Source organism: Triticum aestivum, chromosome 7A (assembly GCF_018294505.1).
Source record: "Triticum aestivum cultivar Chinese Spring chromosome 7A, IWGSC CS RefSeq v2.1, whole genome shotgun sequence".
Lineage (NCBI taxonomy): Eukaryota > Viridiplantae > Streptophyta > Magnoliopsida > Poales > Poaceae > Triticum > Triticum aestivum.
Window position 1 is genome coordinate 89,690,741 of NC_057812.1, and position 23,694 is coordinate 89,714,434.

At 46.5% G+C, this 23,694-nt stretch overlaps 1 protein-coding gene and 3 non-coding genes across 4 annotated transcripts in view; 1 reads left to right on the forward strand and 3 right to left on the reverse strand.

Annotated features, from left to right (window-relative positions):
- Positions 1-3,874: 3,874 nt before the first annotated feature.
- LOC123155070 (U2 spliceosomal RNA) lies at positions 3,875-4,073 on the reverse strand. Its single transcript, XR_006477200.1, has one exon. It is a non-coding gene; the product is annotated as a U2 spliceosomal RNA (small nuclear RNA).
- Positions 4,074-6,070: 1,997 nt separating this feature from the next.
- On the reverse strand, positions 6,071-6,266 carry LOC123155069 (U2 spliceosomal RNA). The gene has a single exon (XR_006477199.1). It is a non-coding gene; the product is annotated as a U2 spliceosomal RNA (small nuclear RNA).
- Positions 6,267-7,527: 1,261 nt separating this feature from the next.
- LOC123155066 (U2 spliceosomal RNA) lies at positions 7,528-7,723 on the reverse strand. The gene has a single exon (XR_006477196.1). It is a non-coding gene; the product is annotated as a U2 spliceosomal RNA (small nuclear RNA).
- Positions 7,724-11,149: 3,426 nt separating this feature from the next.
- The window catches only part of LOC123150697 (alpha-glucosidase 2), a 32,987-nt gene continuing 20,442 nt past the window's right edge, over positions 11,150-23,694 (forward strand). Inside the window, exon 1 of the mRNA XM_044570532.1 lies at positions 11,150-11,383. Within this exon, the coding sequence (XP_044426467.1) occupies positions 11,165-11,383 (219 nt within the window). The 5' untranslated portion in view covers positions 11,150-11,164. The remainder of the gene's footprint in view (positions 11,384-23,694) is intronic.

Below are 23,694 nucleotides of genomic sequence, written 5' to 3' on the forward strand. Positions count from 1 at the left end.
GTTGGGGCGGCGGCGACGTCCGACGTGGGGCGGACAATGTCCGGCCGTGCGGAGACGATTTTTTTAGGGTTTCAGGGAGGGGGTCCGAGATTTTCGAGGAGGACCTATTTATAGGCATAGAGGGAGCTAGGAGAGTCCAAATGAGGTGCGGTTTTCGGCCACACGATCGTGATTGAACGCTCTAGATGATGGAGAAGGCTTAGGTGGGTTTTGGGCCAAAATGGAGGGGTGTTGGGCTGCAAAACACATGAGGCCTTTTCGGTTCCTCGGTTAACCGTTGGAGTATCAAACGAAGTCCAAATGATATGAAACTTGACAGGCGGTCTACCGGTAGTAAACCAAGGCCGCTTGGCAAGTCTTGGTCCAATCCGGAAATGTTTAATCCCCACACACGAAAGAAAGGTAGAAATGACCACCGGAGGAGAATGAAGCGCCGGAATGCAAAACGGACAACGGGGAAAATGCTCGAATGCTTGAGATGAACACGTATGCAAATGCAATGCACATGATGACATGATATGAGATGCATGACAACGATAACAACACACGGAGACAAAGACCCGAACCCGAGAAAATAAAATAACGTAATGCCGAAACGGCAAGAGTTGGAGTACAAATTGGGAAAGTTACATCCGGGGTGTTACAGTGGTGCATCGCCCTCCTTTCGCTGCGTGGTCGTCCTCTTCGGAGCTCGCGGTTGTCTACTGCCAGCTCGGGCTAGGCCCGGTTCAAATGAGGTGTTGTGTGGGCAGGATGGATGTAGTCGAATTTGGACTGTGGTGCCATAGATCTGGAGAAGGGCGGCAGTGGGGTGCCATGGCCCTTTATGTGGTTCCGTCTTGATCAGCATGCCATAAGATGGATTGTTCGGCTACAGCGAGATGGACGGCGAAATTGCTCGGATTTTTGTCAGGCTGACGATGACGACACCTTTGGGCGTCGCATACCTTGTTGAAGGTGTTGTCGATGTCGTTCTTGCCTACCTGACTGCTGGTCTGGGGAAACCCGAGATCCAGGTGATCTTGAATCATAATGATGACATCAATGATGTTGTTTTTCTCTCTTGGGAGCATTGTTTTGGAGCTGCATCGGTTAGGGTACAGTGGATGGTGGCATGTACACATTATGGTGGACGCTTCCATGTCTAATCGGTGCCATGTTTTGGGTGGTTGAGGCATCGAGATGGAGCGTGGCGGTGGGTGGCGGCAATCCTTTGTTGAGACGCGATGTTAATCGCAATTTATGGGTCATAGTCGCTGCTTTGGCAGGATAGTGACATCATAATCATGCAATTTCTTACTAACAAAAGTAAAGAAAGAACCTAGCAGTCAATATCAAATCATACATCATTCTCTCAAGCAATTCCAAACCAAGAAAGCAAAAGGGAAAAGAATACCTTGCGGGCATGTCATCAAGCACATCGGCCTCGCCCATGGTCTTGTTCGAATCCAGGTTGTGCTCGGTCGTCGGAGGTGAAGGAGGTGGCAGCGCGGCTCCAGCAGGTCGTGTACTAGTCATCATCGCCGCGAGAGGTTGAAGTGGAAGCTTAGGGGAGCCCGCAACCTCCTCCTTCATCGCCGCCACCATGTTGTCTATCGCCTTGGAAGACGGCCGAAGGTCCCGTTTGACGGTCGGCGTCGGCAAGGGTGGTTGGCTCGTCATGACGGCTCGAGTGGCGACAGCCGCCAGTGATGAACCACTGTCAATGAGGTCCTTGCCTTTTGCCGCCATTTCGCTACTAGCATTGCCGAATTCGCATGCCGACAAGGGCGCCTAGGTGCGACGTGGATGGGTTATAAGTTCTGCCGGTCATTGGGGATGGGGACCGCGGCGACAGGGTGAAGAGCGGTGGCGTTGGGGTTGTGCGGGAAAGCTGCGGGCAATCGTGAGGGGGTGGCTTTTCCTAATAATCCTGGTGGCTAGACTAAAAGTGAGCAAGTGGGAGGAGGTATGGAAGGGGAGCCGTTTTTAGGCGAAAAAGGGCCATATAAGGAATTTGTTAGATACCCCTTAATCCCCTAAAACCAACTTTTTCCTATCAAATATAACTTATAAGGGATCCACAAGAGATGCCCTTGTAACGTGCTCTAGAATTTGTCCCATTTTGTGTGTTTGTAGATGCTTCGCTAGCATTATCTTATGATTAAGCATACATTCTTAGCAGTAATGAAATTGAAGCGTTTCATTATGAGCAATTGCTATTATGTACCTGTATGTCTGTAGCATGGCTTGAAAATCTCTTCCCTGGACAGGCAAAAAGTTCTGAATTTCACTAGATCGCCCACAAGAAGAAACCCAGGCAGTAGGTATATCTGTGCTTCATTAGTAGAACTATTGTCCAACTAGTATAACTGTATAAGGTTGAATTATCTCGACATTGCTTGTGCCTGTCAATAAGATTGTTGAGGTTAAGCATTTACTATTACATGGCCAAAAGCCAGAATGGTGTGTTGAACCTGCAAATCTGGAAAATCGGTAGTTTGGAAAACCAATTAGTAGAAGTAATTAGGGTGAATGACCGTGTGTGTCTCTCAGACCCGCACCTCTTATTTACAGTGCTAAAATTACATACTTGGTTAGACTTACTCGGACTATATTAGGAATTCAGACATCCCCTTTCAAGATGGGCCGAAGATATCGATTTGTCCCATCTTGTTATATTATAATAGCACCCTCTAGTACCTACCCTTTTGGTTTAATAGTCAGGTAACTGCTCGCCTACTCGAGACATACTCCAACTTTTTTTTTTGAGGGGAGACATTCCATTTTTAGCACCCTACTCGTCACTTTCTCCTTGATGAAAAACTTATAGGCTTGCAGTCACAATGCATTGCCAAAGAGTCATTCCCCAACACTGAAAGCTGACAGTAGAGCGACCATTTTTCACACAACCTCAATTCAGTTGCTCTATGCTCTGCCTGTGTAGTAGACGGAGCTACAATTGGTCGGTACAACTCCATATCACAAGATATTTCCCACGAAGATGTTGATTACCTTGTCAGCAGACCACTTGCCCAATCTGCGTCTCAATATCCTTGTACACTCGATCTTCTGTTTTCGAACTGTAAATCCTTTGCCAAGAAGGGTACTCTTTAAATACCTCTGGTTCCAGTATACAACCCTAGAGAACACCTGTGTTGTGACACTATGTCAAGATTGACCGGTGATGTCGACCTACTGCATCCTCTAGAATTTCTACACCTAGGTCATTGATATTTTCCATATCACAAGATTGGCTTAAGGCTTGGTGTACCAGTCATGGTTCTCCGAAAAATTAATACGACCACTGTTTGGGTTTGCAACTGAACTCGCTTGCTACTCGCAAGCCTGGGTGGACTCGGTGCTGGAAGAGAAATCATTGCCGGTTCAAATAAGGCCAGCCTGTCTGTATTCCTTGGATTGTTCTGAGTTCAGCGGGTTGTAAGTGGCCATTTACGCTGCTACACCATCGTACGACCTTCAAAAGAGGGTACCCGACACAAGTAGGAGACATGGAATATAGTGTACAGAGTGATCGTCGAATCCCTGTAGCCCCTGGTGAATCTTCTTGCAGGGTAGAAGGTACAGCCATTCCCCAACTGTATTTTTTTTCTGTCTTGTGATTCATTAACCTTTATTCATGACGCCGGCCCATTTACTTCTCTGAGGGAAACAAATATATTACCACCGTCCCAAATTAGATCCAAGAAAATAGAGCGAGCGGCGCACTTTTCTTACCTTTGCTGCATCATAGCCACGTTCAGGAACTCAGTGACTGCCAGAATGGCGATTTTAGTTGCAATGCTTGCATTGGTCAACCAGGCATTTTAGGCTTTTGTACAGCAAGATTATGACCAAGTTTTTAGAGGAATTTAAACTTTCAAATTAGTTTTGGTTGGGGTGCGCCTGCCTGGGCTGTAGTGCAACGCCCAGGCGACACCCAAGGGCCCCCCCAGTGGCAAGCCACTGTGATATACCCTCCTCCACAAAAAATAAATTTAATATCATTATGGGCACATGGCCCACATATCAAATATTAAACTGATAAAAACAGATACTGCACTTGATCTTAGCCAAAAGGCCGAAAAAGGTATGATTTGCACGCCCCCCTCCCCCTGCTCTTATAGCTTTGTCCACCGTCTCTCCGCTCTGGGCCAGCGAGGTGGTACTAAACGAAACGAAAGAACGGAGAGAGTCCCTGCTGCTCTCGGGCGAACAGCCTATGCGCCCCTCGTTCGTTTGGGCTTCATCTGGCCCGGTAAGAACACCACGGCAGCAATGCTTCTACGGCCCAGTATTAAACATCCCGTGGCAAATTGCCGTTGGGCCAGCCCATTTAGTGAATAAAGAACGTGCACTGGACGCCAGTTTTGGCGACCTTTTTCCTGTCCGGTTTTGGCAACCTTCCAGAAGGTTCCTGAACCCTTTTTTACTGGTTTTATTTTATTTTTTAAATTAATTTCTTCCTTTTTTACCTTTACTCTTTTTCCTCTTTCTTTTTTCTTTTATTTTCATTTTCTCTTTACTTTGACGAATTTATGTTTCTTTTTTCTAAAAAATGTGTTTGGAATTTCTAAATTTCTTACAATTTTCAAAATTTGTTCAGAAATTCAAAAAATGTTTGTCGCATTCGAAATTTTGTTTAGAAATTCGAAAAATGTTTCCTTTCTAAAAAACTGTTAACAATTTAAAAAAATTCGAAATTTCATAATTTTTTTAGAAAATTTAAAAATTGATCCCGATTTTCAAAAATTGTTCATAAATTCAAAAAGAGTTTGAGAATTCAAAAAAATGATCTACTTTCCAAAATTTGCTCAACAATTCAAAAATGTTCAGCAATTAAAGAAATGTTCGGGATCTAACAATTTGTTCAGAATTTCCAAAAAAAATTGTTTTTTAAAATTTGTTTACAAACTTAAAAAATGTTTGGGAATTTGAAAAAATGTTCACGGTTTCAAAAATTGTGTCGTGTTCCAACACTGCATGCACGCACTCGACTAATTCACGGGGCACCTCAAGAACGAGCAGAACCCATAGCCGCCAGCGGCACCCTGGCGGCACCGAAAGGATCTTTGTGCTCCTCGAAGGCAGGCCCATGGCTATCACCGGGCCTAGATATGGCGGCGAGGGCATGGCAACGAGAAGACAAGAAAAATCACCATCATCATGTTTGAAGTAGGGGTTTCATTAAACTTATGAAGACCATAGGTGCCATAACTCAGTGATGACATAATCCTTGCAAACATTATATTTAGAAAATCTACAACTAAAAAAAGATTCATAAAATCTACTTTGAGAATGGCTTCTTATTTAGAGAACTACTTGACGCGTGATAAATGTGAAGAGGCAGTATATTTGTTCAGGTCATCTTTTAGCAAATCTCTATCCTAAAAGTCCAAAACCTTCTTCCTATCTCATTTCCCTAAAGCAGATCCCCTATTCCAATTTTTTTTGCCATTTTTCAAAACATTTGCTAGAACAATTGAAACAAATTCACCATATTTAAAAACAAACATAGACAATTCAAATGGACCACATCGTAATTCAACTACAAGCATAAATAAAGTTCATCGAATCCATCAAAGAGAACCACATGAACATGTCTCCCTCGCATGGATCAAACCGTCTTGTCTTTCCCGCATGGTTCTTGGCGGATACCCTCCCGGATCCGTCCTGGTGGGCTGCTCCGGATCTGCAGCCTGTAGCGCGCCGGCTTTCGAGACACGCAAGGATGCATGTTGCGCGTCTTCGCGGGGCTGTCCAGCCGTGGTGACTTCTTCGAGGCGCGTGTGGTGGTGCATCGCCCTCCTTTCGCTGCGTGGTCGTCCTCTTCGGAGCTCGCGGTTGTCTACTGCCGGCTCGGGCTAGGCCCGGTTCAAATGAGGTGTTGTGTGGGCAGGATGGATGTAGTCGAATTTGGACTGTGGTGCCATAGATCTGGAGAGGGGCGGCAGTGGGGTGCCATGGCCCTTTATGTGGTTCCGTCTCGATCAGCATGCCATAAGATGGATTGTTCGGCTACAACGAGAATGACGGTGAAATTGCTCGGATTTTTGTCAGGCTGACGATGACAACACCCGAGGGCCCCAATGTGGGGTGCGCCTGCCTAGGCTGTAGTGCAACGTCCAGGCGACACCCGAGGGCCCCAATGGCAAGCCACTGTGGTGGACCCTCCCCCATAAAAAATAAATTTAATATCGTTTTGGGCACATGGCCCACATATCAAATATTAAACTGATAAGAACAGACACTACACTTGATTTTAGCCAAAAGGCCGAGAAAGGTATGATTTGCAATGATGTGTTGCCCCTCTTCTTATAGCTTCCTCGACCACCTCCCTACTCTCCACCAGCGAGGTGTTACTAAAGGAAAGAACGAAGAGAGTCCCTGCTGCACTCGGGCAAACAGTCTTTGCGCCTCCCGTTCGTTTGGACATCAGGCCCGGTAAGAATACACCACGGCAGCAATGCTTCCACGCCCCACTATTACGTTGTTTCCAACAGAGCCTAGCGACCGATTGGATTTCATTGGGCCGGCTCATTTAGTGAATAAATAACTTGCAATGGACGACAGTTTTGGGAAAAAAATTCCTGGCCGGTATTGGGAACCTTCTGAAAAAAAAGAAGCTTCCTGAACCCTTTTTTATTGATTTTTCTTTCAGTTTTAAATTTAATTTTTAATTTTTCTTATTTTTCCTTTTTAATTTTTCTTCTTTTCTTTTCATTTTTGTTTTTGTTTTTTCCTTTCTTAAATTTATTTCCCTTTTTCTAAAAAAATGTTTGTAGAAATTTCAACATTCTTCTTTGAAATTTGGCAATTTCTTCCTGTTTTAATTTTTTTTTCAAAAAGTAAAAAAATGTTTGTTGTTTTAACAAATTTGCTTGGAGTTTAAAAAAATGTTTCCTTTTTCAAAATTGTCCACAGTTTCAAATCAAAATGCAATTTCAAAATTTGTTCAAAAATTCAAAAAATGATCCTGATTCTCAAAACTGACAGGTGAGCCTTTTGACAGACCATTTTTCACACAACCTCAATGACATTGCTCTATACTCTGCGTAGTAGTAGACCGAGCTGCAACCTACAAAACTCCGTGTCACAAGATATTTTCCACAGAGATGTTAGTATCCTGAGGAAGATCTTTTGTCACCACACTTCTTGCCCAATCTGCATTGCAGCATCCTTTGTGCTCTCAGTGTTGTCTTTTTGAACCCAAGTCCTTTACCAAGCCCATTGTGATACAGAGGGAGTACCTCTGGTTCCAGTAGACAGCCCTAAAGATCACTTCAGTTGTGACAGAGTGTCAGGCTTGACTGGTGATGCCGACCGACCCACGGCATCCTCTGGAATTATCTACACTCTACAGTTATTAACAATTTTGCACGTCACAAAATACAAAATTGCCTAAGTTTGCTGTGTGCTAATCGCCCGGGTGGAAGAGGCCTATCCATTTAGCTCATTAGTTTCACCTCATTTTGCTTTTCATCAGGTATTCAATATAATTTCAGAAGTCTTTTTAAAAGGATTCAAAAAGTTTTCAAATAGTATTGGTTGGGGTGCGCCCGCCTGGGCTGTAGTGCAACGCCCATGCAACAACTGAGAGCCCCAATGGCAAGCCATTGTGGTGAACCCTCCCCCATAAAAAATAAATTTAATATCATTATAGGCACATGGCCCACATATCAGATATTAAACTGATAAGAACAGATACTACACTTGATCTTAGCCAAAAGGCCGAGAAAGATATGATGTGCAATGATGCCCTCCCCTCCTCTTATAGCTCTGTCCACCATGTCTCCGCTCTCCGCCAGCGAGGTGGTACTAAACCAGAACCAAAGAACAGAGAGTCTCTGTGGCGCTCGAGCAACCAGCCAAGCCAGCCTATGCGCCTCTCGTTCGTTTGGGCTTCAGCAGGCCCGGTAAGAACACCACGGCAGTCAGCAGCCTATAGTTCCACGGCCCAGTATTACGACTCCTTTTTTTCGCTGTTCGTTTCCCTAGCTGAGTGTGTGTGACCTGATCATGCCGACCATGAATGAAGCCACCACACCACACGCCCCCCACCCCCCAAAAAGAAAAACAGACGAGTCTGTTGCGTTCAGTTCAACCTGTAGGGATCGATCGACGTCGACAAAGATGTACGTCACCATGAAGGATCGGGCGAGTCGCGCAAGTGCAGGATGACAACGCCGCCAACGACTACGTGAACGTGTTCCAATACTACATGCAGCTCGACTACTTCGCAGCGCAGCTCAAGTGCGAGCATAACCCATAGTCGTCAGGCTCCCGCGGTACATCGTCAAAGCTGAAGAGATCCGGACGCTCCTCTAAGGACTAAGGCAAGCCCAGTTGTCTTAAGTGGTGGCTTATTGGTGTTGAGCATTTGCCTCTTTGGTGCGGTTTCAAAGTTTTTCTTGTCCACTTCTCATGTCCATCAAACTCCGAGTAGCAATGATGCAGAGTAAGCGGGTTGGAGCCATTTCTCTTGTTCCTTTATTTGTAGAGAGGAGAGCTTGCATGACGGGCTTGTACTCCTTGATGGCCAGTCCATTTGATGGCGCAAGGTTTGACTTGCAAAACACATCCGGTCCACCGTTTGCATTGGTCTGGTTGCATTGGTCTTGGATTAAAGTCCAGCGATGACCGAGAGATCTGGTTCTGCGGTTGGAGGGACTGGTTACATTGCTATTGCAGTGCTTCTCGGTGCTTTGCTAAAATTTCTCCTTTGTTTTGTTTGCACCGATGATGGCATCGAGGTCGACCCAAGCTTCACACAAACATTTGTCTTCCTTATGGTTTTAAAAAATTTGTTTTCCTTGGTCTTGTAGTTGCATGACCTACTCCTCTTCTTGTTTCCTTGATTCTCCTCGACCTCATCCACCACCTCAGCATTTCTTGTTTGCATATCTGGCATTGACATGGCAATATCGCCGAGACCGAGTGTGTGGCTTACATCCAATTTTTTCATGAAAGCGACGGCATTCTCATGCAATTGCTCACTACAAAAGTAAAAGAACCAATCAATCAATAACAAATCATGCATCATATGTACATCTATATATATACATCTATTCTCTATACATACAAATATAAAAATAATAGATGGTTGCGGGAGTTGATTGAAGCCCCCTCCCCCCGCGTCCACCTTGAGAAACCACACCAGCTAGGACTAGGATCTTCTGCTTGTTGTCGTCGTTGATGCCGTCTTGCTTTTGTTACTACTTGTTTGCAGTGATTTGTACAACCACCGAAGGCTGCTCGCTAGGCTAGCATCGCTGGAAGACGCATACCAAGTGTTCAACAAAATGCATAAGCCAACTATAACTTTTATTCCTTTAAGTTTAGGGGGTTGGTTAGGCCCTGCCAAAATTTAGTACAGTAAAAATACTCCGCTAAGCTTTACTCGGCCGGATACTCCTCTATTTTTCAGGGGATCGGCTAGAGTTGCTCTCAGTCATCTCTTGATATTTTTTCTTCAAACGTTTTTGTTTGTTTGCTTCTATATCTTAGTCTCATCAACTTATCCGTGTAGTTTATCAATCTATGTGATTAGACCGGTTCAAGCAATTTTTTTATGACTTATAGTAGTATTTCTTACTGTGCAAATTTCTTCTTACAACTAATGGCTAATCCGGGCTAAAAAAACTCCAATTTAGTTATTTTATCTATTACTACTTCTTAGTTCATAGCACATTTCATCTTCATGTACGATGTATGGTAATTCGAGAAATCATTTAACTTTGAGTTTTTGGCACTTAAAGTTTCAGGAAGACCTATGGAGATTTTTCTTTTAAAAAAAATCAACAACTTCTAAGATGCCCGAACTAGTTGATTTGAACAAGCTTTCCAAGGACCAATCTAAAAGGAAGAGGATTGTAGATTACAATCCCAAACATCATGAAACCAAAGGTAATGGCATAGCTAAAGCTCCTTTTGTTTTTTAATACCGGCCTTCGTTAATGTTTTCATTCATCCTCAATTTAATCATGCTCTTTTTGTTGATGTTGCTGGTTGTAGGTTAGATTGCTATAAAAATGATCAGACCTTCTTTGGTTTGTAGGAACTCTAAAGGATAGGATCTTTGTGGAGAATTATTTTTTTGAAGCCCTTTGGTTTGTAGGAATAGAATCTTATTCATGTATGGGATAGGAACCAATCCATTGTATTTCAATTTTCAAAAGAAAAAAAACCATTAGCCTTGATCCAAAGGAAAAATTCTATCCTATGAACCAAATGGCACCTCTTTCTCTAAGGGATTTGAGATAGATGTCATATCACTTCCTATATTTTTTCTATTCCTATGGTATTATATCTTTCGAACCAAAAGAGGCCTGAATATTCTGTTTTGCAACCTCGGATGAAGTAGTTCATTTTATCTCAAATGGTTATCTTTTGTTACGTTTCAACGAATTTGGTCACCATGTGAAGAATGAAGTGATTATGCCCACATTTTAGTTTACATCGATATTGTTGCCTTATTGATTCATAAATAACTCCATGCATTTTTTAGCCCCCTCTAAAAAAATTGGTCTGCCCTGGAGGGCGAGCTCCTTGTTCGACTCCGCTATGGGGGCGTCCCAATCAATGGGTCGGCTTCAAAGGAGGAGCCGCTACCGAAGCCGGACATGGTGGCGACGGAAGGCGGCGAGGGGAGAGGATGGGGAGTAGAGCGGTTGGGTTGCGATTTTTCGGGCTGTCCGCTCAGACGTTTGGTAGAAGGGTAAGAGGGGTTCGGTTGTAGAAGATCTGCCTCATATATATCTCCGGCTGTCCATGCCTACGTGCTCCAACCGAGGCACTGACGGTGGAGCTCGCCGTCGGACGTGACTGATTGTATGATCGATGGTGGCCGAGATAATCCTTTATTTACAGAAGATGGCGGACGAGATAATATTTCCCAGCAGTTTATCGCTGCCTGGGGGGTCTGCTCAGTCGTCAGCAACGATGTCTGCGGCTGACGTCGTACCGTTGCCGCTACCTGCTCCACTCGAACTCGAGTCGACGCGAATCCACGCAAGCGAGCGGGGCAAGTCCACCGAGTCCCATTAAACAAACCCGAATCCACGCAAGCAAAGCGAAGCGGCTCTCTGTACTACAAGGGGCGCGCGCCCCAGCTGAGAGCTCCTCGCCTCGCCGGCTCGCCCGATCCTTGTCTTGCTGGCGCTAGCTAGCTCCAGCGCGGGTCAATATGGCGGCGGCGATGGTGTGGGTGCCGATACTGGAGGAGGGGGTGTTCCGGTTCGACGCGTCGGAGGCCGCGCGCGCGGCGGCCGGGCCCAGCCTGTCGTTCGCCGAGCCGCGCCGCCGGGAGGTGGTACTGCGTGAGGGGGTGGACGACGCCGGCCGCCCCGCGGTCGTGCCGGAGTGCGAGGTGGTGGGTGACGACGTCCACAGGATTCTCATCAAGGTACGGGTTTTGGTCGTCAGGGAAATGATGTTTACGTGTATACAGTGCACTGTGCCCGTTAACTCTCACTGGGGTACACTTGTTTTTTTTAGGGTAAAGCAAAGCTTTATAAAATAACGGTGTACGGGCAAGTCGCCCGAAACACAAACAACCACTGAGGGCGGTACAATAGAGTCCCAGCTAGCGCTGTCATGTGGCAAACAACTACGACCAACTTTAGCTAATTCGTGTGCTACAGAGTTCGCACTACGACGATAAACACTGATGGAGTGTTGTGAAAACCACATCTTGAGCTGGAATTTAGTGTCCTCAATGATGGCCGCATAAGGAGATGAATCCACCTTGGTGAAGTCAAGAGCTTTGGACAGGAGCTTTGAGTCTGTTTCGAAGATCACCCGGAGTGCACCAACCTCGGCCGCCATTGAGACGGCCTCAGACATGACAGTAGCTTCCGCAGCAAAAGGGTTGGCAACGTGTTCCTTCCGTCCCGCACGGGTCAGCATGACCTCCCCAGCATCATCCCGTATCACTACACCCCATGTTACAAAGGACTCGCCCGGGGTGAAGGCTCCATCCAAATTGATTTTGACCCTGTCCTTCTCCGGGGGTTGCCATCTGCAGTCCGGTTTGTGTTTGGCCTTTGCACCAAAAAGCTGCATATACTCCTGTGTGTTACTGAACACACGCCGAACCACCTCAGACACAGGGACTGGTAGCTCGCCCTCTCTAACCTTGTTCCTGTGGTTTCACCAATGCCACCAGAATGTGAGAATCTGTATTCTTTTCTTTTCATCTAACGTCCACAGGAAGTCCTGCATTACATGCACTGATGTGAATTGTTCAAACTCCACTCTGGTCGCTTCCAAGCTCATGGCTCGCCAGGCTATCTTAACCTCTTTGCATTTGACGAAGAGATGTGCGCCATCCTCATCTGCAAGGCCACACAAGAGGCACTTCGTGGATTCAAGTTTAACTCCCCTCCGGGCAAGATTTGTCCGCAGCGCAAGAGACTCATGTTTGATCCTCCATGTGAACATTTGAATTTTGCGCGGAGTTGGAAGTTTTCAAATCCTCTTCCAGGACATATCATCACATCGGTCCAGGTTGCCAGCCGCCGTGGCGCTGTTGCCTGCGCCATCGCCGCGATCTTGTTTCTCCAGTTGGACCTGCAGCTTGTAGGCATTCCGGACTGAATGTTGGCCCTTGCTGTCAAAGTGCCAAGCCATGAAATCGTCAACACCTTCTCGAAGCGGGATCTGTAGGATATGGCGAGCGTCGTCCGGCCAGAACGATGCATTGACAAGTTCTTCATCCCAGGTACCCGTGACCGGGCTGATGAGCTCACTGACCTGTGTGAGCAGGCTCTGTCCACGTGGGGTGATGACTTGCCTCGACCAAGCTCTAGGAATCCATGGATCAGTCCATATCTTCACCGTTGAGCCATCCTCGATCCTTCAGATGTAACCCTGTTTAACTAGATCGAGGCCCTTCAATATGCTTCTCCAGGTTGTAAGATATCCCATCTCTCGGCACCGCCTCCAGGATACTACAGTGCGGGAAGTAGCGAGCTTTCAAAATTCTGCAACAGAGGCTGTCGGGGTTTTGAAGCAGTCGCCATCCTTATCTGGACAACATGGCGATGTTAAAATTGTGCATGTCCAGAAATCCCAATCCTCCCATTGCTTTTGGCTTCGTCAGAGTCTCCCAGCTTAACCAGTGTGTTGGAATAAGCCACGATGTGTGCGATCGGGCTCATCGGGCGCGATGGATACGCGCGGGACGGGCGGGACGCACTGGTGCCGTCGGGCTCGTCGGGCGCGTCGGTGACGCGCGGGACGGGCGGAACGTGCGGGATGCAGCAGCGTAAGCTAACTAACTCCAACACACACGCACACGGACTCGTGCACACACACGCACCTACGAACCTGATGCGGCCACACACCGCCCACACACACGCGCCACGCTGCTGCATCCCGCATGTTCCGCCCGTCCCGCGCGTCACTGATGCGCCCGACGAGCCCGGCGGCACCAGTGCGTCCCGCCCGTCCCGCGCGTATCCGTTGCGCCCGACGAGCCCGACCGCACACACCGTGGCTTATTCCAACACACACCCCCTAAGCCACGGCCTACAGCAGGTGAGTCCATCGTCGTCGATGTCGCAATGGCCGCTCCTACGGCCTCCTCGACGCTTGACACTGCCTCCATGACGCCATGTCCTGCACGCCCCGGCTCGCGCACACGATCACGCACTGACGTGATCGACGCGGCCGCCCTGCGCTCTGCTGGACGCGTTCTCCCCCGGTGATCCGCATGCCCGTACGCGCGCCCGCAGTCCCGACGCGCCCGACGCGTCCAGTGCACACCCATAACACGCACCGGTCGCGCCCGGCTCGCCGCCACGGCTTATTGCCCTGCACCGCTGCGGTCTCAACTGCAGCGCAGTGCCTCCACAGTCGTCGCGCCGAGCCGCCGCGGCCTCTGCGACACCACGCAGGTCCTCCGCGACCTTCTCGTCTCTGCGACTGCCGCTGCTCGTTGCGCGCACGGCATCACGCCACACCGCCGTGGACTTGCCGCGCGTTGCCGACGCCACGCGCTCGCCACGCGCCGTTGCCAAGACCTTCATGTCCGCCGCGCACCGCGCGCGCCACGAACGCCGCTGCACGCCACGGCTGCCCCTCGAACCCGGTCACTCTGATGCCAATTGTTGTTGCAGCTCTTTCTCTCTCTCATAGCTGGAGGTAGAAGAAGGAGGAGCATACAGTATACTGAAGTTTCATCCAGCTTCACAGCCCCGTTACTATTCTCAGAGCATCAATTCTACTCAACAAATACATGGTCACGTCCACGGCTTTGTAGCCCTACAGCTACGCAGCATCCACGTCTCCTGCGCATACATGCAAGTAGCGGAGCGAGCGATCCGCCCGGCCAACGACGCGCACACAACGCACTCGATCCATCTGATCGTAACAGCCTTTCTACTGCATGGTGCATGCACAGCTCCTCCACGCTACATGCATGTCAAGCTAACTAACTCCAACACACACGCACACGGACTCATGCACACACACGCACCTACAAACCTGATGCGGCCACACCGCCCACACACACGCGCCACGCTGCTGCATCCCGCACGTTCCGCCCGTCCCGCGCGTCACCGACGCGCCCGACGAGCTTGCCGCCATGGCTTATCGCCCTGCACCGCTGCGGCCTCGACCGCAGCGCAGCGCCTCCACAGTTGTCGCGCCGAGCCGCCACGGCCTCTGCGACACCACGCAGGTCTTCTGCGACCTCCTCGTCTCTGTGACCGTCGTTGCTCGTCGCGCGCACGACATCACGCCACACCGCCGTGGACTCGCCGCGCGTTGCCGACGCCACGCGCTCGCCGCGTGCCCGACATCATGCCCCACTGCCGTGGACTCGCCACGCGCCGTTGTCAAGACCTTCATGTCCGCCGCGCACCGCGCGCGCCGCTAACGCCACCGCACGCCACGGCCGCCCCTCGAACCCGGTCGCTCTGATACCAATTGTTGCTGCAGCTCTTTCTCTCTCTCTCTCGTAGCTGGAGGTAGAAGAAGGAGGAGCACACAGTATACTGGAGTTTCACTCGGCTTCACAGCCCCGTTACTATTCCCAGAGCACCAACTCTACTCAACAAATACATGGTCGCGTCCACGGCTTTGTAGCCCTACAGCTACGCAGCGCCCACGTCTCCTGCGCATACATGCAAGTAGCGAAGTGAGCGATCCGCCCGGCCAACGATGCGACCATGTATTTGTTGAGTAGAGTTGGTGCTCTGGGAATAGTAACGGGGCTGTGAAGCCGGGTGAAACTCCAGTATACTGTGTGCTCCTCCTTCTTCTACCTCCAGCTACGAGAGAGAGAGAAAGAGCTGCAACAACACAGTGCATTGTATTCTCCTTGTCTTGGTGGCTCCACCAAAACTTCCCTAATAACGAGTTCAGCTCCTGGCAGAAGGTTTTCGTGAGATCGAAGCAAGACATGGCAAAGGTCGGGATGGCCTGCCCCATGGCCTTAACCAGAGTTTCTTTCCCACTCTTTGCCAAGAGTCTTTCCTGCCAGCCATGGACTCGCCCACACAAGCACCTTTTGATATATGCAAACGTGCGACGCCGGGATCGACCAACATGTACATGCAGTCCCAAGTAGCGATCATTCCAATCCTCACTCATGATTTGCACTTCCGCCTTCACCCGTTGTTTAGTGTGCTCATCCGTGTTGGGGGAGAACATGATAGCAGACTTCTCCGTATTGATGCATTGTCCAGAGCAGTTCTCGTAGAGCTGAAGAATGTCATGGAGAGCAGCGGCTTCCTCCTGCTTGGCCTTTAGCAAAATCACTGAATCATCGGCAAACAATAGGTGTGACACGCTAGGCGCAGTTTGGCAGATTTTGACTCCACTGATGCGTCCATGTTCCTCAGCATCATGCAGCAATGCAGACAAGCCCTCGGCACAAATCACAAAGAGGTAAGGGGAGGGGGTCCCCCTGTCTCAATCCCTGGGTGGGCACAAATTGTTCCGTAAGAACTCCATTCACCTTGATCTGATAACGCACAGTTGTGACACACTTCATGATGAGATTTACCCATCTCCTGCGAAAACCAAGTTTTGTGAGCATTGCCTCCAGAAAACTCCACTCGACGCAGTCATATGCCTTGCTCATGTCCGCTTTTATTGCAGCAATACCATCTAGGCCCCCTCTTTTATTCCTCAAGTAATGTGTGACCTCATAAGCAATCAAGACATTATCTGTGATGAGACGTCTCGGAATGAACGCACTTTGGTTCTCGGAGATAATGTCTGGTAGTACAACTTTCAGTCGGTTTGCTAACACCTTGGAGACGAGTTTGTATAGGACGTTGCATAAACTTATAGGACGCAAATCCTTAATCCTGCTCGGGTCCTTGACTTTAGGTATACGTACCACGAGAGTATCATTCCAGCCTTCCGGAATATCACCTCCATTGAGTACTCCCTGTTGGGTTTCGTAGTAATTTCAAAAAAATTCCTACGCACACGCAAGATCATGGTGATGCATAGCAACGAGAGGGGGAGAGTGTGATCTACGTACCCTTGTAGATCGACAACGGAAGCGTTAACTTGGTTGATGTAGTCGTACGTCTCCACGGCTCGACCGATCAAGCACCGAAACTACGGCACCTCCGAGTTCTAGCACACGTTCAGCTCGATGACGATCCCCGGACTCCGATCCAGCAAAGTGTCGGGGAAGAGTTCCGTCAGCATGACGGCGTGGTGACGATCTTGATGTACTACCGTCGCAGGGCTTCGCCTGAGCACTGCTACAATATTATCGAGAACTATGGTGGAAGGGGGCACCGCACACGGCTAAGAATATGATCACGTGGATCAACTTGTGTCTCTAGGGGTGCCCCGTGCCTCCGTATATAAAGGCTCAAAGGGGGGGGCTGGCCGGCCAAGAGGTGGCGCGCCAGGAGGAGTCCTACTCCTTCCGGGAGTAGGACTCCCCCCCTTTCCTAGTTGGAATAGGATTCGCGGAGGGGGGAAAAGAGGAGAGAGAGGAGGAAGGGGGGCCGGCCCCCTCTCCTTGTCCTATTCGGACCAAGGAGGGGGGAGGGGCGCGCGGCCCATCTCTGGCCACCTCTCCTCTCTTCCACTAAGGCCCACTAAGGCCCATATACTTCCCGGGGGGTTCCGGTAACCTCCCGGTACTCCGGTAAAATCCCGATTTCACCCGGAACACTTCCGATATCCAAACATAGGCTTCCAATATATCAATCTTTATGTCTCGACCATTTCGAGACTCCTCGTCATGTCCGTGATCACATCCGGGACTCCGAACAACCTTCGGTACATCAAAATGCATAAACTCATAATATAACTGTCATCGTAACCTTAAGCGTGCGGACCCTACGGGTTCGATAACAATGTAGACATGACCGACACGTCTCCGGTCAATAACCAATAGCGGAACCTGGATGCTCATATTGGCTCCTACATATTCTATGAAGATCTTTTTATCGGTCAGACCGCATAACAACATACGTTGTTCCCTTTGTCATCGGTATGTTACTTGCCCAAGATTCGATCGTCGGTATCCCATACCTAGTTCAATCTCGTTACTGACAAGTCTCTTTACTCGTTCCGTAATACATCATCCTGCAACTAACTTCATTAGTTGCAATTCTTGCAAGGCTTAAGTGATGTGCATTACCGACAGGGCCCAGAGATACCTCTCCGACAATCGGAGTGACAAATCCTAATCTCGAAATACGCCAACCCAACATGTACCTTTGGAGACACCTGTAGAGCTCCTTTATAATCACCCAGTTACGTTGTGACATTTGGTAGCACACAAAGTGTTCCTCCGGCAAACGGGAGTTGCATAATCTCATAGTCATAGGAACATGTATAAGTCATGAAGAAAGCAATAGCAACATACTAAACGATCGGGTGCTAAGCAAATGGAATGGGTCATGTCAATCAGATCATTCAACTAATGATGTGATCCCATTAATCAAATGACAACTCTTTGTCCATGGTTAGGAAACATAACCATCTTTGATTAACGAGCTAGTCAAGTAGAGGCATACTAGTGACACTCTGTTTGTCTATGTATTCACACATGTATTATGTTTCCGGATAATACAATTCTAGCATGAATAATAAACTTTTATCATGATATAAGGAAATAAATAATAACTTTATTATTGCATCTAGGGCATATTTCCTTCAGTCTCCCACTTGCACTAGAGTCAATAATCTAGATCACATCACCATGTGATTAACATCGATAGTTCACATCATCATGTGATTAACACCCATAGTTCACATCGCCATGTGACCAACACCCAAAGGGTTTACTAGATTCAGTAATCTAGTTCACATCGCTATGTGATTAACACCCAAAGAGTACTAACGTGTGATCATGTTTTGCTTGTGAGAGAAATTTAGTCAACGGGTCTGCCATATTCAGATCCGTATGTATTTTGCAAATATCTATGTCAACAATGCTCTGCACGGAGCTACTCTAGCTAATTGCTCCCACTTTCAATATGTATCCAGATTGAGACTTAAAGTTATCTAGATCAGTGTCAAAACTTGCATCGATGTAACTCTTTACGACGAACCTTTTGTCACCTCCATAATCGAGAAACATATCCTTATTCCACTAAGGATAATTTTGACCGCTGTCCAGTGATCTACTCCTAGATCACTATTGTACTCGCTTGCCAAAATCAGTGTAGGGTATACAATAGATCTGGTACACAGCATGGCATACTTTATAGAACCTATGGCTGAGGCATAGGGAATGACTTTCATTCTCTTTCTATCTTCTGCCATGGTCGGGCTTTGAGTCTTACTCAATTTCATACCTTGTAACACATGTAAGAACCCTTTCTATGACTGTTTCATTTTGAACTACTTCAAAATCTTGTCAAGGTATGTACTCATTGAAAAAAACTTATCAAGCGTCTTGATCTATCTCTATAGATCTTGATGCTCAATATGTAAGCAGCTTCACCGAGGTCTTTCTTTGAAAAACTCCTTTCAAACACTCCTTTATGCTTTGCAGAATAATTCTACATTATTTTCGATCAACAATATGTCATTCACATATACTTATCAGAAATGTTGTAATGCTCCCACTCACTTTCTTGTAAATACAGGCTTCACCGCAAGTCTGTATAAATCTATATGCTTTGATCATACTATCAAAGCGTTTATTCCAACTCCGAGATGCTTGCACCAGTCCATAGATGGATCGCTGGAGCTTGCTTATTTTGTTAGCACCTTTAGGATTGACAAAACCTTCTGGTTGCATCATATACAACTCTTTCTTTAAGAAATCCATTAAGGATTGCAGTTTTGTTATCCATTTGCCAAATTTCATAAAATGCGGCAATTGTTAACATGATTTGGACAGACTTTTAAGCATCAATACGAGTGAGAAAATCTCATCGTAGTCAACACCTTGAACTTTGTCGAAAACCTTTTGTGACAATTCTAGCTTTGTAGATAGTAACACTACTATCAACGTCCGTCTTCCTCTTAAAGATCCATTTATTTTCTATGGCTTGCCGATCATCGGGTAAGTCAACCAAAGTCCATACTTTGTGCTCATACATGGATCCCATCTCAGATTTCATGGCCTCAAGCCATTTTGCGGAATCTGGGCTCACCATCGCTTCTTCATAGTTCGCAAGTTTGTCATGGTCTAGTAACATGACTTCCAGAACAGGATTACCGTACCACTCTGGTGCGGATCTCACTCTGGTTTACCTACGAGATTCGGTAGTAACTTGATCTGAAGTTACATGATCATCATCATTAGCTTACTCACTAATTGGTGTAGTAGTCACAAGAACAGATTTCTGTGATGAACTACTTTCCAATAAGGGAGATGGTACAATTACCTTATCAAGTTTTCTACTTTCCTCCCACTCACTTCTTTCAAGAGAAACTCCTTCTCTGGAAAGGATCCATTCTTAGCAACAAATGTCTTGCCTTCAGATCTGTGATAGAAGGTGTACCCAATAGTCTCCTTTGGGTATCCTATGAAGACATATTTCTCCGATTTGGGTTTGAGTTTATCAGGATGAAATTTTTTCATATAAGCATCACAATCCCAAACTTTAAGAAACGACAACTTTGGTTTCTTGCCAAACCACATTTCAGATTGTGTCATCTCAACGGACTTAGATGGTGCCCTTTTAAACGTGAATGCAGCTGTCTTTAATGCATAACCCCAAAATGATAGTGGTAGATCGGTAAGAGACATCATAGGTCGCACCATATCTAATAAAGTACGGTTATGACGTTCGGACACACCATTATGCTGTGGTGTTCTAGGTGGCGTGAGTAGTGAAACTATTTCACATTGTTTTAACTAAAGACCAAACTCATAACTCAAATACTCTTCTCCACGATCAGATCGTAGAAACTTTATTTTCTTGTTACGATGATTTTCCACTTCACTCTGAAATTCTTTGAACTTTTCAAATGTTTCAGACTTATGTTTCATCAAGTAGATATACTCATATCTGCTCAAATCATCTGTGAAGATCAGAAAATAATGATACCTGTCGCGAGTCTCAATATTCATCGGACCACATACATCAGTATGTATGATTTCCAACAAATTTGTTGCTCGCTCCATTGTTCCGAAGAACGGAGTCTTAGTCATCTTGCCCATGAGGCATGGTTCGCAAGTATCAACTGATTCATAATCAAGTGATTCCAAAAGCCCATCAGCATGGAGTTTCTTCATGCGCTTTACACCAATATGACCTAAACAGCAGTGCTACAAATAAGTTGCACTATCATTATTAACTTTGTATCTTTTGGTTTCAATATTATGATTATGTGTATTACTATGATCGAGATCCAACGAACTATTTTCATTGGGTGTGTAACCATATAAGGTTTTATTCATGTAAACAGAACAACAATTTATTCTCTTACTTAAATGAATAACCGTATTACAATAAACATGATCAAATCATATTCATGCTCAACGCAAACACCAAATAACACTTATTTAGGTTCAACACTAATCCCAAAAGTATAGGGAGTGTGCGATGATGATCATATCAATCTTGGAACCACTTCCAACACACATCGTTACTTCACCCTTAACTAGTTTCTGTTTATTCTGCAACTCCCATTTCGAGTTACTAATCTTAGCAACTGAACTAGTATCTATTACTGAGGGGTTGCTATAAACACTAGTAAAGTACACATCAATAACATGTATATCAAATATACTTATGTTCACTTTGCCATCCTTCTTATCCGCCAATCACTTGGGTAGTTCTGCTTCCAGTGACCAATCCCTTTGCAGTAGAAGCACTTAGTCTTAGGCTTAGGATCAGACTTGGGCTTCTTTACTTGAGCAGTAACTTGCTTGCCGTTCTTCTTGAAGTTCCCCTTCCCCTTTGCCCTTTTCTTGAAACTAGTGGTCTTGTCAACCATCAACACTTGATGTTTTTCTTGATTTCTACCTTCGTTGATTTCAGCATCACGAAGAGCTTGGGAGTTGTTTCCGTTATCCCTTGCATATTATAGTTCGTCACGAAGTTCTAGTAACTTGGTGATGGTAACTAGAGAATTCTGTCAATCACTATCTTATCTGGAAGATTAACTCCCACTTGATTCAAGCGATTGTAGTACCCAGACAATCTGAGCACATGCTCACTAGTTGAGCGATTCTCCTCCATCTTTTAGCTATAGAACTTGTTGGAGACTTCATATCTCACAACTCGGGTATTTTCTTGAAATATTAACTTCAATTCCTGGAACATCTCATATGGTCCATGATGTTCAAAACGTCTTTGAAGTCCCGATTCTAAGCCATTTAAGTATGGTGCACTAAACTATCAAGTAGTCATCATATTGAGCTAGCCAAACGTTCATAACGTCTGCATCTGCTCCTGCAATAGGTCTGTCACCTAGCGGTGCATCAAGGACATAATTCTTCTGTGCAGCAATGAGGATAAACCTCAAATCACGGATCCAATCCGCATCATTGCTACTAACATCTTTCAACACAATTTTCTCTAGGAACATATCAAAATAAACACAGGGAAGCAACAACACGAGCTATTGATCTATAACATAATTTGCAAAATACAACCAAGACTAAGTTCATGATAAATTTAAGTTCAATTTAATCATATTACTTAAGAACTCCCACTTAGATAGACATCCCTCTAATCCTCTAAGTGATTACGTGATCCAAATCAACTAAACCATGTCCGATCATCACGTGAGATGGAGTAGTTTCATTGGTGAACATCGCTATGTTGATCATATCTACTATATGATTCACGCTCGACCTTTCGGTCTCCGTGTTCCGAGGCCATATATGTATATGCTTGGCTCGTCAAGTATAACCTGAGTATTCCGCGTGTGCAACTGTTTTGCACCCATTGTATTTGAACGTAGGGCCTATCACACCCGATCATCACGTGGTGTCTCAGCACGAAGAACTTTCGCAACGGTGCATACTCAGGGAGAACACTTCTTGATAATTAGTGAGAGATCATCTTATAATGCTACCGTCAACCAAAGCAAGATAAGATGCATAAAAGATAAACATCACATGCAATCAATATAAGTGATATGATATGGCCATCATCATCTTGTGCTTGTGATCTCTATCTCCGAAGCACCGTTGTGATCACCATCGTCACCGGCGCGACACCTTGATCTCCATCGTAGCATCGTTGTCGTCTTGCCAATCTTATGCTTCCACGACTATCGCTACCGCTTAGTGATAAAGTAAAGCATTACAGCGCGATTGCATTGCATACAATAAAGCGACAACCGTATGGCTCCTGCCAGTTGCCGATAACTCGGTTACAAAACATGATCATCTCATACAATAAAATTTAGCATCATGTCTTGACCATATCACATCACAACATGCCCTGCAAAAACAAGTTAGACGTCCTCTACTTTGTTGTTGCAAGTTTTACGTGGCTGCTACGGGCTTAAGCAAGAACCAATCTTACCTATGCATCAAAACCACAACGATAGTTTGTCAAGTTGGTGCTGTTTTAACCTTCGCAAGGACCGGGCGTAGCCACACTCGGTTCAACTAAAGTTGGAGAAACTGTCACCCGCTAGCCACCTTTGTGCAAAGCACGTCGGGAGAACCGGTCTCGCGTAAGCGTACGCGTAATGTCGGTCCGGGCCGCTTCGTCCAACAATACCGCCGAACCAAAGTATGACATGCTGGTAAGCAGTATGACTTATATCGCCCACAACTCACTTGTGTTCTACTCGTGCATATAACATCAACACATAAAACCTAGGCTCGGATGCCACTGTTGGGTTTCGTAGTAATTTCAAAAAAATTCCTACGCACACGCAAGATCATGGTGATGCATAGCAACGAGAGGGGGAGAGTGTGATCTACGTACCCTTGTAGATCGAAAATGGAAGCGTTAACTTGGTTGATGTAGTCGTACGTCTCCACGGCTCGACCGATCAAGCACCGAAACTACGACACCTCCGAGTTCTAGCACACGTTCAGCTCGATGACGATCCCCGGACTCCGATCCAGCAAAGTGTCGGGGAAGAGTTCCGTCAGTACGACAGCGTGGTGACGATCTTGATGTACTACCGTCGCAGGGCTTCGCCTGAGCACTGCTACAATATTATCGAGAACTATGGTGGAAGGGGGCACCGCACACGGCTAAGAATATGATCACGTGGATCAACTTGTGTCTCTAGGGGTGCCCCGTGCCTCCGTATATAAAGGCTCAAGGGGGGGGGGCTGGCCGGCCAAGAGGTGGCGCTCCA